The sequence below is a fragment of the Hylobates moloch genome, unplaced genomic scaffold, assembly GCF_009828535.3.
Source record: "Hylobates moloch isolate HMO894 unplaced genomic scaffold, HMol_V3 SCAFFOLD_9, whole genome shotgun sequence".
Classification (NCBI taxonomy): domain Eukaryota; kingdom Metazoa; phylum Chordata; class Mammalia; order Primates; family Hylobatidae; genus Hylobates; species Hylobates moloch.
Genome location: NW_026652284.1, coordinates 100,462,517 through 100,476,890, shown reverse-complemented (window position 1 = coordinate 100,476,890; position 14,374 = coordinate 100,462,517). Strand labels below are relative to the sequence as shown.

Here is a 14,374-nt window from a genome sequence, read left to right as displayed (position 1 = left end):
GAGGGAGAGATGCCAGCACTGTTAAATGAGGAGATGACACCTATTTGCCCAGCTGAGCAGAATCAGGACTCTAGGCTTCAGAATTTTCATGATTTTCACAGACTTAGTTGAAAACTCCACCCTTCAGCGCTCAGGTACAGAATTCAGCCCTTGACGCCATTTTGAACCTAACCACATGTCACCGTTTGGTAAATATGATGGATGAAGATGGTCACAGAGGTTTCGACTCTCCTTCCATTGACAGGTGGCGCTATAACTGTTTCTTTGAATCTGGGTGGGTTCTATGACTACCTTGACCAATAAATAGACTGCAGCAGAAGTGACACTAGCAGTTTCCATTTTATGCCTCTTGGAACTCTTGCTGTTACAGTCCTGAGCTGACATGTAAGAAATATGACTGCTCTACTGGAAAGACCACATGGAGAAGCTCTGAGACTAATGGAGAGAGAGAGGGACTCAGCTGGGTCCAGCCTGCTCGCCATCCCCACCAAGATGCCAGACATGTGGGTAAAGTTGTCCTGTACCGTCCAGACCACACCAACCCTCAAGTGAATACCACCAGGTGACACTGATCAATCCCATGTGGAGCAGAGTTTCCCAGCAAGTCCTGCCTAATTTCCTGACCCACACAATTGTGAGATATGATAAAAAATGGTCACTGTTTTAAGCCATTAAGTTCTAGAGCAGTCTTTATGCAAGAATAGACAATCATATCAATAATGAACACAACTAAGACTCTGTAATGCTTTAACCAAGGGTTTTCATGCATCTTTCTCATTTGAGGAACCTGGTCAATCCATCTTAAACAAGTGTGGCATGATGCCTCCTCTGTGCCACCCAGCACTATAGAAGCTTGGCACGCAGAGGTGAACAGTATTGATGAGGCCCCAGGCTCTCATGATGCTTTGCCTTCTGGGGATGGCAGACAGAAAGTGAGCAAATACATGAATAAATAAGAAAATATCAGAGAGTAATTAGTGCCATGATATGACCAAAAGCAACAAACAAAAAAGGATAATATCATAGACAATGGGGGCTACTTTGCATGGGGTGGCCAGAAAAGGCTGAGGAGGTGACATTGAGCCTAGACCTGGATGACCAGAAAAATTCTGACATGCAAACATCTGGGAAAGCATATTCCATGTAGAAGGAATTGCTAGGGCATGGGGCCTAAGGCAGGAACAACTTCAAAGAGTCCAGTGGAGAGCAGAAGGGGAGGTATGACTGGGGAAATGGCCAGGAGGGGAGATCAGAGAGATCGGCAGGATCCAGGTAGTAGGTTGATCTTTGTAAGGCACGGAAGGACATAGAATTTCATCCTGGGTACAGTGAGAAGCCATTGGGAGGCTTAAAACAGAGGTGCAGATCATTTATCTGCTGAAAACCTCCTCAAGCTGCTATGAGAAGAATAGGAGATGGCATGAGTAGAAGCAGGAAGACATGACAGGAGGCTCATCTGGATGAGAGTGTGGCTTGCATAAAAGGGAATGAATTAATGGCATTTGCAGCAACCTGGATGAGATTGGAGACTTATTTTAAGTGAAGTAACTCAGAAATGCAAAACCAAACATCATACGTTCTCACTCATAAGTGGGAGCTAAACTATAAAGATGCGAAGGCATAAGAAGGATACAATGGACTTTGGGGACTCCAGGGGAAAGGGTGGGAAGGGGATAAGGGATGAGAGACTACCAACTGGGTTCACTGTATACTGCTTGGGTGATGAGTACACCAAAATCTCACAAATCACCACTAAAGAAATTACTCATGTAACCAAATACCACCTGTTCCCCAAAACCTATGGAAATAAAAGTAAATTAATTAAATAAAATGAAAATAAAAGAGAGAGTGTGGCTTGGACTAGAGCACACCTGTTAGATGAAGAGAAATTAGGCATGCAGAATACATTTTGATGAATCAACAGGATCTTGATGAATTAAACTCTGGAAGAGAAAGATGCAGTGGTTTTTCAAGTCTTCACTTCCACAGAAAAGGAAACTGCAGCCCAGAACATTTAAGCAATTTGCTCAAAGTCATATAGCTTGTGTGTGTAAATACAGGATGCAGACAGATTTCCTGTTTCCAAATCTTTTAGTTTCTTCACTGCAATCTACTGTATCTTTCAGGGTGCATTACAGGGGACAAGCATTTCCAATTAATGAGTTGACTTGTATCCAAAGGGAGAAAGCTTCACTTACAGGTTTTTCCAGGAGCGGAGACGCTGACGCCTTCTCCATCCGTGTAGATGGGAGTCACTGTGACTTTGTATTCAGTATCAGGAAGCAGAGGCTTCAGAAGGAGATTGTTCTGGCTTCCAGGCACCATAACCTGAACAAAAAAGCAAAGGACCGTGGTCTTAGTGAGACCTGTTTCCACTGATTTGCTAATGGAGCATAACTTTACGCATTTTGAAATAATCAAAAGCAAAGAGATGTGCTTTGAGAGTGAGGAGAAAATAAAGGGCATTCGTGCAAAAGCGTTTCTCCCTGAAATTCCCATCACAGTAACCCTTAGGTTATAATCACTAATACAGAAGGTTTAAATTTGACGCTCTTAAGCTCTAAGGAATATTCTTCTCTCAACATCTTCTTGGCATTTGTAAAGTATCCAGAAGAGAGAATAATGGCCTGTTTAGATGGCAGGTGTTTATAGATTGGGAGAGCTCATTCTATAATCCAGCCTGCTGCTTATCATTTTTATTTTACTTAAGTATCCTCTTGCAAAGTCCGCCTTCCATTATTTCCTCCTTCAGAGATAATCAGACCCCAGCATTTTCTTCTTTCAGTTGGAAAGGATGGATCCTAGCCAAGAGCAACAGAACCACACATCAAAGCCAAGCTTTCTTGAGCTAAAGCATATTTATCAGCAACACTAAAAAATGGTGCAGCTTTTTTATTTCTGAAAGGAGTTGTCTTCCTCAATCTAGAATCACCATCACTCTGTGTCTAAAAGGCTGTCCCCACAAAAAAGAAATGCAGCAGTGGGTTCAACATCGTACAAGTGTGAGTGCAGGGCGCCATGTGGCGGCTGTGTGAACTCTGCCACCTCGAAAAGAATCGTCTGGACCAGAAAAGCCACATGTTCTCAGTGCTAAAACCACAAAACTTTCTGTCTGTGCTCCAGCAGTGAGAAGCTGGCCCATCACCGGGCCACTTAAAGAACTTAATCATGGCTGGAAAAGTGCTAGGATGTAAGAACTGACTCAAACGGGTTTAAGGGAGTCACAAGACCAGGACAGCTGGAGTTACTTTTCGATTCAAGTGCTGGGTAAAATGCCAGCAGGCAAAGGGCGATGCTGTCTCCTTCTGGATGAAGGAAGGAACCTATAAATCATGTAATAAGCCCTAGAAAGCCTCGAGTTGAACCCAGAAGCAGCTGTTGCTAAGATATTGCTAAGCTCTTAAAAGCAGTATTTTAAATATGAAACAAGGAAATCTAAATTAGATGATTTTTATATGAGATTAATATGATTTTGCTCCTCATAGGAAAGGGCCATTGAAAGGTACACGTCTGAATTGATGTGTGGACTCAGGGTCCTGAGAAGGAGATATTTACAAAGGAGCTCTGCTTTATTCCAGAATGAGTTAGACGGCCCTAGCACTAAGAACATGTAAGAGAAGAATTGAGGTTGCCCTGACTTGTATTACTCCATCAACATAGTTCCCCTCAGGGTGATTCTCTTAAATGTAACCCCTCTGAAGCAGAGCCTGGGCATTCATTTCAACCTGTCCATCTAACAAACCACCCATGTTGATGTTAAATAATGTCTTCTTTCAAACTGAGAAGCCATGGTCTTGGAACTACCCAATTAAATTTAGCACATGGAATACTAAAAAGCAGTGTGACTGTTTTAGAAGACTCATTAGCTTGCCAGGAGTAGTTGCTGTGATTTATAGTAAGAGGCCTCCCTTACCTAGCAATTACTATGTGCCAGGTGCTGCTGTAAGCATTCTAATACAGCATATGCAGATTGAGTAACCCTTATCAGAAATGCTTGAGACCAGAAGTGTTTTGGATTTGTGATTTTGTTAGATTCAGGAATATTTGTAGATGTATAATGAGGTATCTTGAGGATTAGACCCAAGTCTAAACACAATATTCATTTACATTTCACATACACTTTATATACATAATCTGAAGGTAATTTTATATAATATTTTTAATAATTTTGTGCATAAAACAAAGTTTGTGTTAATTACTTCTATGTGAAATTTTCTACTTGTAGCATCATATCAGTGATCAAAACGTTTTGGATTTTGGAGCATTTCAGATTTTGAATTTTAGGATTAGGAATTCTCAATCTATAATTCACTTAATCTTCACTACCACCTTTTGAAGTAAGGGGTATCATCACACTCATTTTACAGATGAGAAAGCTGAGGCCCATATAGCTATTGAGTAAAAGGGCCATACCGAACCCCCAAGAATCTTGTCTGGGCCTTTGTCCTCTACTCCACATGACTGCACCACTTGAACCTTCTTACCCTATTGATATTCATTTTCAAGAGTAAAAACCATCTCCTCTTGGGTATGCAAAGTTCCTCTTGCTTGGCCTCTGCTTGTTTAGACAAAGCAAAGTAAAAAAAATGTGCTCCTACTAAAAACAATGCTGCAGGTCAGAACAGATGCTGGTTTTATTTATAAAACAATTCTGTAAAAAATGTTCATGGTTAAGCGGGATGCAAATATAACCAGTGAGCTTCATGCTTTTAATTTTTTTCAGAAATGGATTTTCATGTCTGGCTCTAATATCACCCAAAGCTTTTCAGGGCAACCTGGACCACATCCAACCAGCTGTTCCTGCAGTAGAAAGAGGATTCCCCACATCTTGCTGTGTTCCCCTCCTATGAAGTTCAGTTCTAGACGGTGATTCTCAAACTCTTTGTGGTGAAGGACTAATTGTTGGTGGTGGTGTCATTTTAATTCCCATCCATTGCAGACCAATTTATTTGTAAAATACGATAAAACCAAGTGGTTAGAAAAGTGATCATGTTCTCAGGTTGTTGCAGTAATGTCAAATGGCTATCAATGTTTCTAAAATGTTAATCTTAATATCTGAAATTATCATGTAGTCATGTAGGAGACTGAGTCACACTTTGATATTCTTACTCTAGACATATTCTTGCAACCCAGAATTCATGTTATAGCTACAGATTTTTACGCTGAGGCTCTAGAAAATTCTGAAATCCTGACTAGACTTTCAAAATAAATGAGAGACCTTCCTACCCTGACAACAAAATGTATGGCAATGTCATTGCCACTCCTCCATATTCCAAGACAGAGTTGAAAGTCTATCCTTATAAAATATTTGACAGGTACTATAGTTTTATTTCTAAGAATTCAAAGATTTTTTTTTAACCTAGAAGTATTTGATAGATGTAATCATATCTAGAAAGTGTAGAAACACTTCATTTACCTCAACTGGAAACGTAAATTAAATTCCCCTTGTTTTACATATGTTTAAGCTGAACTTTGGTCTACAGTGTTATAATACACAGTGTATAACATATACATACACTATTGTCCAACTTCAGTACACAAGCTTATCATTTCTTTGTGTAAATTTAATCAGCCTTGAGAGTTAAGGAAGGTTTGGTATTCCTCTTATCTTGACACATTTCCTTTCTTGCTTTCATAATATGTCTTAGCAATCTGTCTTTCTGCGCCATACATTATTCTTTTAAGATGTCATTTGGTCCATGTGATTTCAAGACCCTCGGACTTTAATATAGATGTGCATCTGCCTGTCCACCTTAGTTTCACAATCTAATTTTACATGCAGTCCACTTTCTGTCTCCAGTCATAACACATTACATTTGTATCACAGTAACACTTCATAAAACACTGATATAAATTTTCAAAGAACCCTCAGGTGAGTCCCTGAGAGGGCGCCTGTAAATCAAGTGTGCACATATCCTATTTAATTAAAATCCTCTAAAGGAGCTTGATACTTAAAGAATTCTACAGTAGGTTCTTCTGTATAGCAAAAGAGAGAGAGAGAGAAAAACAGTTTTGCACAGCAAATAAGCACCACCAAATTTATCAATATTTTTCATTTTTACTACAGGTTTGTTTAACTGGGTCAGAGTGTTTAAGACTTCTGATCTTTTTTTCCCTTCATCTAGGTGTCCAACTATTTCAAAAATAAACAGTGTGAAATGAAAGAAACTAGAAAAGGAAAAATTATCCAGAGACAACCCAAAGTAAATATTATTATTATTTTACCTTGCATAGCTTACAAGTGCTTGCATGCGATTAAATTGTTATTCTTTCCAAACTAACAGGAATAATTCACTAAGAAGCTTAATGTATTTCTTAGAAAGAGTAAAAAACAAAAAGCAAACAAACCAAAATAAAACAAAACAAAACAACAACAACAAAAAAAACAAAGCCTCCCACCCTGGGAAGTTTTCATGGGTCTCATTTTTAGGAACTAAATTACAATATGAGAAAAATACCACAGAAAATAAAATATCACCACTTATATATTTAATTACCATTCTTAACCATAATTTTATTTTATTTTTTTGAATTTGCCAATCATGAACTATTTGAAGTGTATGGTCTGAGTGAATTTGTAATCCAACCTATTTTGTTTAAGAATCCATTAACTTTTCAAAAGTACTCCCAGATCAGTGTAATGGTCTTCTGGCTATTCACAGTAGGTGTGGGTCTTCTTGGGTCTATCACTGTGTCCTGTAATATTTCCTCCATCAGCCAGAAATGAAGTACTTTCCTTAAAGGATTTTAGGCTCAAATAGTTGTTTATGTAAGGACATAAATAAAAATAACTTCCCATTGAAGTCCTTTTGAGTGAGGAAGGCAAAGGAATGATAATGTTATACTTGAGCAATAATAAATTTTGTAGACTTCCTTCCCAGAGTGTCAGAAATAATGCAGCAGAGGGCAAGAAATGCAAGTAATGAGCTAAATAAACATATTTTATGACTCAAAAATTCTTCTGGATGCATACTGGAGTTACCTGGTTTGATTAGAAACATGTCTAAGAAAGAATTTTCAGGTTCTAGACTAAAAGGAATGATATAATGTAAATTTAGAATACATGGGAAGGCCATGATTAAAAGTGTACCAGGCCATGATTAAGAGTGTATCATTGATTTTGGTGCCCAGGCAAGATGGCCGAATAGGAACAGCTCTGGTCTGCAGCTCTCAGTGAGACCAATGCATTAGGTGGGTGATTTCTGTATTTCCAACTGAGGTACCAGGTTCATCTCATTGGGACTGGTTAGACAGTCCATGGAGGTGCAGCCCATGGAGGGTGAGCATAAGCAGGGTGGGACATCGCCTCACCCGGGAAGCACAAGGAGTTGGGGAACTCCCTCACCTAGCCAAGGGAAGCCATGAGGGACCATGCTGTGAGGGACAGAGCTATTGAGCCCAGATACTATGCTTTTCCCACGGTCTTTGCAACCCGCAGACCAGGAGATTCCCTTGGGTGCCTATACCACCAGGACCCCGGGTTTCAAGCACAAAGCTGGGTGGCCATCTGGGCAAACACTGAGCTAGCTGCAAAAGTTTATTTTCATACCCCAGTGATGCCTGAAATGCCAGCAAGACAGAACCATTCATTTCCCTGGAAAGGGGGCTGAAGCCAGGGAGCCCAGTGGTCTTGCTCAGCAGATCCAACCCCCACGGAGCCCAACAAGCTAAGATCCACTGTCTTGAAATTCTCGCTGCCAGCACAGCAATCTGAAGTCAACCTGGGATGCTTGAGCTTGGTGGGGGGAGGGGCGTCCGCCACTAGTAAGGCTTGAGTAGACAGTCTTCCCCTCACAGCATAAACAAAGCTGCCTGGAAGTTTGGACTGGGCAGAGCCTACCGCAGCACCACAAAATCGCTGTAGCCAGACTGCCTCTCTAGATTCCTCCTGTCTAAGCAGGGCATCTCTAAAAGAAAGGCAGCAGCCCCAGTCAGGGGTTTATAGATAAAACTCTCATCTCCCTGGGACAGAGCACCCGGGGGAAGGGGTGGCTGTGGGCGCAGCTTCAGCAGACTTAAACGTTCCTGCCTGCTGGCTCTGAAAAGAGCAGAGGACCTCCCAGCACAGCGCTCGTACTCTGCTAAGGGACAGACTGTCTCCTCAAATGGGTCCGTGACCCTTGTGCCTCCTGACCAGGAGACACCAGGAGTCGACAGACACTTCATACAGGAGAGCTCCAGCTGGCATCTGGCAGGTGCCCCTCTGGGATGAAGCTTCCAGAGGAAGGAGCAGGCAGCAATCTTTGCTGTTCTGCAGCCTCCACTGGTGATACCCAGGCACACAGGGTCTGGAATGGCCGTCCAGCAAACTCCAACAGACCTGCAGCAGAGGGGCCTGTTAGAAGGAAAACTAAAAAACAGGAAGCAATAGCATCAACATCAACAAAAAGGACGACCACTCAAATCCCATCCAAAGGTCAATAACATCAAAGACCAAACGTAGACAAATCCAGAAAGATGAGAAAAAAAACAACACAAAAAGGCTGAAAGTTTCAAAAACCAGAATGCCCCTTCTCCTCTAAAGGATCACAACTCCTCGCCAGCAAGGGAACAAAACTGGATGGAGAATGAGTTTAATGAATTGACAGAAGTAGGCTTCAGAAGGTAAGCAATAACAAGCTCCTCTGAGCTAAAGGAGCATGTTCTAACCCAATGCAAGGAAGCTAAGAACCTTGATAAAAGATTACAGGAACTGCTAACTAGAATAATCAGTATAGAGAAGAATATAAATGACCCGAGGGAGCTGAAAAACACAGCATAAGAACTTCGTGAAGCATACACAGGTATCAATAGCCAAATTGATCAAGTGAAAGAAAGGATATCAGAGATTGAAGATCAACTTAATGAAATAAAGCATGAAGACAAGATTAGAGAAAAAATAATGAAAAGGAATGAACAAAGCCTCCAAGAAATATGGAACAATGTGAGGAGACCAAATCTGTGTTTCATTGGTACACCTGAAAGTGACAGGGAGAATGGAACCAAGTTGGAAAACATACTTCAGGATATTATCCAGGAGAACTTCCCCAATCTAACAAGACAGGCCAACATTCAAGTTCAGGAAATACAGACAACATCACAAAGATACTCCTCGAGAAGAGCAACCCCAATCATAGATTCACCAAGGTTGAAATGAAGGAAAAAATGTTAAGGGCAGCCAGAGAGAAAGGTTGGGATACCCACAAAGGGAAGCCCATCAGTCTAACAGTGGATCTCTCGGAAGAAACTCTACAAGCCAGAAGAGAATGGGGGCCAACATTCAACATTCTTAAAGAAAAGAATTTTCAACCCAGAATTTCATATCTAGCCAAACTAAGCTTCATAAGTGAAGGAGAAATAAAATCCTTTACAGATAAGCAAATGCTGAGGGATTTTGTCACCCCCAGGCCTGCCTTACAAGAGCTCCTGAAGGAAGTTCTAAATATGGAAAGTAAAAACCAGTACTAGCCACTGCAAAAACATACCAAATTGTAAAGACCATTGACGCTATGAAGAAACTGCATCAACTAACGGGCTAAATAACCAGCTAGCATCATAATGATGGGATCAAATTCACACATAACAATATTAACCTTAAATGTAAATGGGCTAAATGACCCAATTAAAAGACACAGACTGGCAAATTGGATAAAAGTGTGCTGTATTCAGGAGACCCATCTCACGTGCAAAGACACACATAGACTCAAAATAAAGGGATGGAGGAATATTTACCAAGCAAATGGAAAGCAAAAAAAAAAGCAGGGGTTGCAATCCTAGTCTCTGATAAAACAGACTTTAAACCAAGAAAGATCAAAAAAGACAAGAAGGGCATTACATAATGGTAAAGGGATCAATGCAACAAGAAGAGCTAACTATCCTAAATATATATGCACCCAACACAGGAGCACCCAGATTCATAAAGGAAGTTCTTAGAAACCTACAAAGAGACTTACACTCCCACACAATAGTAGTGGGAGACTTTAACACCCCACTGTTAATATTAGACAGATAAATGAGACAGAAAATTACCAAGGACATCCAGGACTTGAACTCAGCTCTGGACCAAGAGGACCTAATAGACATCTATAGAACTCCCCACTCCAAATCAACAGAATATACATTCTTCCTAGTACCACATCGCACTTATTCTAAAATTCACCACATAATTGGAAGTAAAACACTCCTCAGCAAACGCAAAAGAATGCAAATCATAACAAACAGTCTCTCAGGCCACAGAGCAATCAAATTAGAACTCAGGATTAAGAAATTCACTCAAAACTGCACAACTACATGGAAACTGAACAACCTGCTCCTAAATGACTACTGGGTACATAACAAAATCAAGGCAGAAATAAATACGTTCTTTGGAACCAATGAGAACAAAGACACAATGTACCAGAATCTCTGGAACACAGCTAAAGCAGTGTTTAGAGGGAAACTTACAGCACTAAATGCCCACAGGAGAAAGCTGGAAAGATCTAAAATCGACATCCTAACATCACAGTTTAAAGAACTAGAGAAGCAAGAGCAAACAAATTCAAAAGCTAGCAGAAGACAAGAAATAACTAAGATCAGAGCAGAGCTGAAGGAGACAGAGATATGAAAAGCCCTTCAAAAAATCAGTGAATCCAGGAGCTGGTTTTTTGAAAAGATTAAAAAAATAAATAGACCACTAACCAGACTAATAAAGAAGAAGTGAGAGAAGAATCAAGTAGACACAATAAAAAATGGTAAAGGGGGCAGGGATGGTGCATGCCTGTAATCCCAGCACTTTGAGAGGCCAAGGCAGGCAGATCACAGGGTCAGGAGTTCGAGACCAGCCTGGCCAACACGGTGAAACCCCATCTCTACTAAAAAAAACAAAAATTAGCCGGGCATGGTTGGAGGTGCCTGTAGTCCCAGCAACTCGGAAGGCTGAGGCAGGAGAATCGCTGGAACCCAGGAGGAGGAGGTTGCAGTGAGCCAAGATTGCACCACTACTCTCCCAGCCTGGGCAACAGAGTGAGACTCCATCTCAAAAAAAAAGAAATGATAAAGGGGATAGCACCACTGATCCCACAGAAATACAACCTACCATCAGAGAATACTATAAACACCAGTATGCAAATAAACTAGAAAATCTAGAAGAAATGGATAAATTCCTGGACACATACACCCTCCCAAGACTAAACCAGGAAGAAGTTGAATTCCTGAATAGACCAATAACAAGTTCTGAAATTGAGGCAGTAATTAACAGCCTACCAACCAAAAAAAAGCCCAGGACCAGATGGATTCACAGCCAATTTCTGACAAAGGTAAAAAGAGGAGCTGGTACCATTCCTTCTAAAACTATTCGAAGCAATAGAAAAAGAGGGACTCCTCCTTAACTCTTTTTATGAGGTCAGCATCATGCTGACACCAAAACCTGGCAGAGACACAACAAAAAAAGAAAATTTCAGGCCAATATCCAGGATGAACATTGATGCGAAAATCCTCAATAAAATACTGGCAAACCGAATTCAGCAGCACTTTAGAAAGCTTATCCACCACGATCAAGGCGGCTTCATCCCTGGGATGTAAGGCTGTTTCAACATTCACAAATCAATAAATATAATCCATCACATAAACAGAATCAATGACAAAAACCACATGATCATCTCAATAGATGCAGAAAAGGCCTTCAATAAAATTCAACACCGCTTCATGCTAAAAACTCTCAATAAACTAGGTATTGATGGAATGTATCTCAAAATAAAAAGAGCTATTTATGACAAACTCACAGTCAATATCATACTGAATGGGCAAAAGCTGGAAGCATTCCCTTTGAAAATCGGCACAAGACAAGGATGCCCTATCTCACCACTCCTATTCAACATAGTATTCGAGTTTCTGGCCAGGGCAATCAGGCAAGAGAAAGTGATAAAGGGTATTCAAATAGGAAGACAGAAAGTCAAATTGTCTCTGTTTGCAGAAGACATGATTGCATATTTAGAAAACCCCATCATCTCAGCCCCAAATCTCCCTAAGCTGATAAGCAACTTCAGCAAAGTCTCAGGATACAAAATCAATTGCAAAAATCACAAGGATTCCCATACACCAGTAATAGACAGAGAGCCAAATCATGAGTGAACTCCTATTCACAATTGCTACAAAGAGAATAAGATACCTAGGAATCCAACTTATAAGGGATGTGAAGGACCTCTTCAAGGAGAACTACAAATCACTGCTCAAGGAAATAAGAGAGGACACAAACAAATGGAAAAACATTTCATGCTCATGGATAGGTAGAATCAATATCGTAAAAATGGCCATATTGCCCAAAGTAATTTATAGATTCAATGTTATTCCCATTAAGCTACCATTGACTTTTTTCACAGAATTAGAAAAAACTACTTTAAATTTCACATGGAACCAAAAAAGAGTCCATATAGCCAAGACAGGATTAAGCAAAAAGAACAAAGCTGGAGGCATTATACTACCTGACTTTATAGTACAAGGCCACAGTAACCAAAACAGCTTGGCACTGGTACCAAAGCAGATATATAAACCAATGGAACAGAACAGAGGCCTCAGAAATAACACCACACATCTGCAACCATCTATCTTTGACAAACCTGGAAAAAAACAAGCAATGGGGAGAGGATTCCCTATTTAATAAATGGTGTTGGGAAACCTGGCTAGCCATAGCCAGAAAACTGAAACTGGACCCCTTTCTTACACCTTATACAAAAATGAAACTTATACAAAAAAAGGAACAGGCAACCAAACACCGCACATTTCAAAAATGAAAAGATGGATTAAAGATTTAAACATAAGACCTAAAACCATAAAAATCCTGGAAAAAACCTAGGCAATACCATTCAGGACACAGGCATGGGCAAAGACTTCATGACTAAAACACCAAAAGCAATTGCAACAAAAGCCAAAATAGACAAATGGGATCTAATTAAACTAAAGAGCTTCTGCATAGCTAAAGAAACTATCATCCAAATGAACAGGCAACCTGCAGAATGGGAGAAAATTTTTGCAATCTATTCATCTGACAAATGGCTAACATCCAGAATCTACAAGGAACTTAAACAAATTTACAAGAAAAAAACAAATAACCCCATCAAAAAGTGGTAGAAGGATATTAACAGACACTTTTCAAAAGAATACATTTATGCAGCCAACAAACATATGAAAAAAAAAGCTTATCATCATTGGTCATTAGAAAAACTCAAATCAAAACCACAATGAGATATCATCTCATGCCAGTTAGAATGGCAATCATTAAAAAGTCAGGAAACAACAGATGCTAGAGAGGATGTGGAGAAATAGGAACACTTTTACACTGTTGGTGAGACTGTAAATTAGCTCAATCATTGTGGAAGACAGTGTTGCGATTCCTCAAAGATCTAGAACTAGAAATACCATTTGACTCAACAATCCCATTACTGGGTATATACCCAAAGCATTATAAATCATTATACTATAACAATGCATCCACACATGTTTATTGCAGCACTGTTCACAATAGCGAAGACTTGGAACCAGCCCAAATGCCCATCAGTGATAGACTGGATAAAGAAAATGTCACACATAAACACCATGGAATACTATGCAGCCATAATAAAGGATGAGTTCATGTCCATTGCAGGGACATGGATGAAGCTGGAAACCATCATTCTCAGCAAACTAACACAGGAACAGGCAACCAAACACCACATGTTCTCACTCGTAAGTGGGAGCTGAACAATGAGAACACATGGACACAGGGAGGGTAACATCACACACTGGGTCCTGTTGGGGGTGCGAGGCAAGGGGAGGGATAGCATTAGGAGAAATACTTAACATAGATGACGGGTTGATGGGTGCAGCCAACCACCATGGTCCACGTATACCTATGTAAAAAACCTGCATGTTCTGCACATGTATCCCAGAACTTAAGTATAAAAAATAATAATAATAATAATTAATAAATTAGAAAAAAGAGTGTATCATTTAGAAAAAGGAAAGATAGATAAAACAACTCAAAGAAAACACAATGTATAAAAATCTAAATCCCTGAGGGGATACACCCATGTTAAGAATAATTAGAAATGACTATAAATCTGCTCAATATGAGTTGATGTCAATGAAAAATATAACTATTGGTTAATGGATGGTATTTTATTAAGAATATTTTCACTATACCATATAGAAGACCTTTTCTGTGTCCTTTGCTTAAAAGTTTATCAGATTTCCAAGGGCAGAAGAAATTATTTTCTATATTAAACTTTTATACATGTCTATACATACATATATACAAATACAAGTACATATGGCCTTTTATGACCCAACTTTGGTGCTCGAACAGGTGATCAAGGCAGCAGAAGAGAAGCGATATTTGAAACAATGTTCAGAGGTTATTAACTTGGAGCAAGTTGTACATGGA

At 39.9% G+C, this 14,374-nt stretch overlaps 1 protein-coding gene across 1 annotated transcript in view; it reads right to left on the bottom strand.

Annotated features, from left to right (window-relative positions):
• The window catches only part of COL14A1 (collagen type XIV alpha 1 chain), a 314,618-nt gene that overhangs the window by 140,749 nt on the left and 159,495 nt on the right, over positions 1-14,374 (bottom strand). Inside the window, exon 21 of the mRNA XM_058443680.1 lies at positions 2,199-2,328. Within this exon, the coding sequence (XP_058299663.1) occupies positions 2,199-2,328 (130 nt within the window). The remainder of the gene's footprint in view (positions 1-2,198; positions 2,329-14,374) is intronic.